This window comes from Octopus bimaculoides, chromosome 14 (assembly GCF_001194135.2).
Source record: "Octopus bimaculoides isolate UCB-OBI-ISO-001 chromosome 14, ASM119413v2, whole genome shotgun sequence".
In the NCBI taxonomy this organism is placed as follows: Eukaryota; Metazoa; Mollusca; class Cephalopoda; order Octopoda; family Octopodidae; genus Octopus; species Octopus bimaculoides.
Window position 1 is genome coordinate 12,894,223 of NC_068994.1, and position 5,043 is coordinate 12,899,265.

The 5,043-nt window shown below is 38.4% G+C and overlaps 1 protein-coding gene across 1 annotated transcript in view; it reads left to right on the forward strand.

Annotated features, from left to right (window-relative positions):
• The window catches only part of LOC106877680 (meiotic recombination protein REC8 homolog), a 31,177-nt gene that overhangs the window by 1,185 nt on the left and 24,949 nt on the right, over positions 1-5,043 (forward strand). The window contains exons 3-4 of the mRNA XM_014926628.2: positions 1,781-1,902; positions 3,617-3,695. Coding sequence (XP_014782114.1) covers positions 1,781-1,902; positions 3,617-3,695 — 201 coding nt within the window. The remainder of the gene's footprint in view (positions 1-1,780; positions 1,903-3,616; positions 3,696-5,043) is intronic.

Here is a 5,043-nt window from a genome sequence, read left to right on the forward strand (position 1 = left end):
TGGGCTTGCGAAAGCGAAACCGTCAATGGCACCTGTGCCAGATGGCACGTGTAAAGACATTCGAGCGAGATCGTTGCCAGTGCCGCCGAACTGGCTCCTGTGCAGGTGGCATGTAAAATACGCCATTTTGAGCATGGCCGTTGCCAGTACTGCCTGACTGGCCTTCGTGCCGGTGGCACGTAAAAGCACCCACTACACTCTCGGAGTGGTTGGCATTAGGAAGGGCATCCAGCTGTAGAAACTCTGCCAAATCAGATTGGAGCCTGGTGTAGCCATCTGGTTTCACCGGTCCTCAGTCAAATCGTCCAACCCATGCTAGCATGGAAAGCGGACGTTAACGATGATGATGATGATGATATGAGGGGTGCTGAAAAGTTCCTGGTTTTAAGGGTATCGCAAAAGGCCTGATTAGAGGCCTAATCTTTTGAGTTCTTTCACAGGGCTTAGAAAAACTGAGGGACCGCTGCAATAAGTGTGTGAATCTGAGTGGGGAATATGTTAACTAAAATCATAATTAACAGATCATCCTGTATTTTCTTTTACTCAAAGCCAGGAACTTTTCAACACCCCCTCATATTCTTATAATAAATAGCTGAAAACTGCTCTTTAGGTAGAATCGTTAGTGTGCCAGGCGAAATGCTTAGTGGTACTTCACCTGTCACTACTTTCTGAGTTCAAGTTCTGCCATGATCAACTTTGCCTTTCATCCTTTCGGGGTCAATAAATTAAGTACCAGTGAAACACTGGAGTTGATGTAATCAACTAGTCCCCTCCCCTAAAATTTCAGGCCTTGTATCTATAGTAGAAAGGATTATCATCAATACAAACCAATGAGAGCTTCTGCATGATTACCTGACCTGCTAGATATTTCAGCTATCCTTCACTCTATAGGAATCTTGCAGGCGTGAAGTGGATTCGATCCACTATGCCACAAATTTGAATTAACACCGCGTCAGAACTTTTCCTGCGGTGAAACAACGGTTTTGATCTTACAGCAGTTAGATATGTCCCAGACGCTTTTAGCTAGGCCGAAGCGGTGTCTTCACCACTTGACCCTTTCTGACCTCTTCTACTTCATCAAATCTAGAATAGAATCCTTTGTTCTCACTATCCTTTTTAATGGCTATAAAAACAGGAGACCACAAGGAAAGTTTTTCTTTAGTCACCAATCGGTGACGTCTCAACAGGCTAGTCACCAAGGAGAATGAAGTTACTGTCAGCCACTGTGAGACAACGTCGCACACGCTATAACTATCACTAGCATTTCCTTTTCTCTATAACACTACCATCTCTCTCTATATATAAATACTACTATGAGAAAGCGTACATACAGATACAGGCCGAAATTCTTTACCTTGTATGCTTTACATACAAACTGTTATACTATTACACTGGCCTACACGTCGTGATATGGCAACATATAAAGTAACGGTAAATAAATATTTCTACGAAAATGGTGACCCTTTCATCTCCAATAACTCTCCAACGTTAACATCTTTCAACCGTTACAACTCGAATCACACCCAATGATCTTGAAAGGATACCTTAGATTATGATATCCTGGTTCCTGCGCAGAAGAAAAGACGACAGGATGGTCTTATTTGGAATGCCGTTGATCGTTGGTCTGCTTGATGACGGCTGACTTGGGGCTAAACAAGAACATCATTATTACTATCACCTTCATCAGCAACCTCATCATCATTATCAACATCATTATCATCAACATCCTCATCATTATCATCAACATAATCATCATCATCATCATGCTATTCATTTTCAGCCATGCTATTTTAAAGTACCTCAGATCGAAAGCTGTCAGACAGCGCCTGTCCCTCTACTTATCCACCCAGTTGATGTATGGTACCTTGATTATATACCAGCGGCAAAGCTCAGTTTTATTAGGTAAAGCATGCTTTTTGCTTCTTTATTCATCTTAAAATTACTCTCTTATAATAAAAGAACACGTTAATATCATTAAGCAACCATTCTGTGTGTGTGTACATACGTTATCTTTTTATCTTTAACTTATTGGTCATGCTGAGACACTCTTTGAAGGGTTTAGTTGAACAAAATTGAGCCCATTCCGTTTTTTTAAAATATTATTTTCCTCTTCTTTTCTAAGCCTGATGCTTATTCTATCAACCTCCTATTTCACTGAACTGCTAAGTTACAGGAACATAAACAAGACAGCACTAGTTGTCAAGAAGTGGTGGGGAACAGATACACAAAGATGTGTGCGCACACTCATACGCACACATGCATACACATACGATGGGCTTCTTTCAGTTTCTTTCTATAAAATCCACTCAGCCTGGGACCATAGTAAAAGTCACTTGCCCAAGGTTCAACACAATGGGACTAAACCCAGAAGCATATGGTTGGAAAGCAAACTTCTTACCACACGGCCACACCTGATTCTTTGTGCCTGGCTTTAAACGCAAGGTAGATAACTCTACTTCAATAAAATAACTCGATTCCCACATCTACCTCTCAGTTTGGTTGTTTTTGTGATAGGAAGGAAGCAGCCTTTTACATATTTGGTTTCACCCAACAGCATTTAAAAAAAAAAACTCTCCTTATGCAGTGAGAAGCAGAAACATCTCCAATTATACATTTCACAAAAGACAATTTTTCATATTTTCTTAATTTTTTCACATATTTTAATCAAATACCTTTCTAGAGGAAGAATCAAATGCTTTTAGTGGTGGATGTAAAAACCATACCTACAAGAGATACTGAAAAAGTATTACAGAAGCAGAAAATATTAATTCTGTTTTTTGGTGGATAATTAATGTCATTATGGAAGTGACTATCAAATTTGATTACACAATCAAAGGGTTGTGGAGATGTATGTCTTTGTGCAATACACACTTCTCAATAAAACCTGGTTAGTCCACATTACTCTGTAAGGATCATAGGGCTGGTTTCTCTGGGTTATATTTTCTTCGCTGGACACGATGCTGGTCAGTCACAGGATTACGCATTTTTACCAGCTGAGTGGACTGGATCAACATGAAATGAAGTGTTTTGCTCAAGAACAAAACAGATCACCCAGTCCTGTAATTGAAACCACAATCTTATAATCATTAGTCCAACACCCTAACCACTAAGACATACATCTCCACAACCCTTTGATTGCGTAATCAAATTTGATGGTCATAATGACATTAATTATCCACCAAAAACAGAATTAATATTTTCTGCTTCTGTAATACTTTTTCAGTATCTCTTGTAGGTATGGTTTTTACATCCACCACTAAAAGTATTTGATTCTTCCTCTAGAAAGGTATTTGATTAAATATGTGAAAAAAATTAAGAAAATATGAAAAATTGTGTTTTGTGAAAAGTATAATTGGAGATGTTTCTGCTTTTCACTGCATATGGAGAGTTTAAAAAGAAAAAAAAAACCGTGGGGTAAAACCACTTTTGCAATTAAGGATAATAAAATTTTGAGCAGATATATCCACTTTCTACATTCAAAAGATTAATAGTACTCCTTAAACATCTTACAGTCTGTCTGCCTTTTCTACAATGAAAGAAACCCTTTAGGGCCAACTGAATTAGTTACTCCTTGAAATTTTGATAAAACTTCTTTTCTGATTTTCATCCATTCCAGACGAGGTCAACAGTCTTTTTATTCAGTTCCGAAGCTTAAAGGTCATTCACAATCCTATAGAACTTCAGTCAACTCCATTGTAAGTATATCATACTGGATTTTGTTCTGGGCATTGTTTAATTCCAGGTTAACCCCTAATGAATTATAAGGGTCTGCTTAATCCAAGTTAACTTGGAATTAACTAAAAATACATGTAGACCTTTTATTTTTTTAAACTTTTACTTGTTTCAGTCATTGGCCTGTGGCCATGCTGGGGCACAATGCCTGAATTTTGAAGGGAAGGGAATAGTCAATTACATTGACCCCAGTACTCAACTGGTGTGTATTTCATCAATCCTGAAAGGATGAAACGCAAAGACAACCTTGGTGGAATTTGAACTCAAAACATAATGTTGGGCTAAATGCCGCTAAGTATTTTGTCTGGCGTGCTAATAATTCTGCTACCTCACCACTGCCTTTAATTGGTTTCAAATTTTGGCACAAGGCCAGCAATATTTTGGGGGATGGAGTAAGTCTATTACATTGACCCCAGTGCTCAACTGGTACTTATTTCATTAACCCTGAAAGGATGAAAGGTAAAGTCAACCTTGGCAGGATTTGAACTCAGAATGTTGCAACAGACGAAATGCCACTAAGCATTTTGCCCAGTGTGCTAACAATTCTACCAGTTTGCACCCTTGTCCAGCACTAATAATAATAATGAATTTATTGTGTACAGTGCTCAGGTGCATTACACCTCATCAGAAAAAAGAAGCCAAAAGTGCATGAACAATACACAGAATAGCTCACGTGAAGTGAACAGTGAATAAGTCATTTAAAAAATGGTGGGGGTGGGGTCAGGTGTACTGTTAGCACATTTCAAGAAGCATCAAAGTTTTAAAGGATGTAGTGTCCTGATGCAGGTAGTTTGTTCCATGTTTTAACAATTCTGAGCATGAAATAAATGTTTCCGAAAGTCATGGATGAACTGCAAATCTATTGATTGTTGACAAAATAAATAATTGTACAGAGCTGTAATGGTGAGCCATTCTCATCATCATCATCATCATTTAACATTTCCTCGCTTGCTTGCATCACAAGGAATTTGTTGAGACAGATTTTCAATACTCGAATGCTATTCCTGTCACAAACCTTTACCTATTTCTGATCAAGGTTACCTTTTCCCATTGTTGATGCCATCGTGTGTGTGTGTGTGTGTACACACACTCACTCACACATACATATTGTACTAGTGCCACATAAAATGCACTCGTGCTGGTGCTGTGTAGACACACTTGTGCCAGGGACATGTAACAAGCATCCAGCACAATCCATTCTGTAAAGTGGTTGGTGTTAGGAAGGGCATCTAGGTGTAGAATATATGTATGTGTGCGTGTGTATATATATATATATATATATATATATATGTATATATATATAAAGAGAGA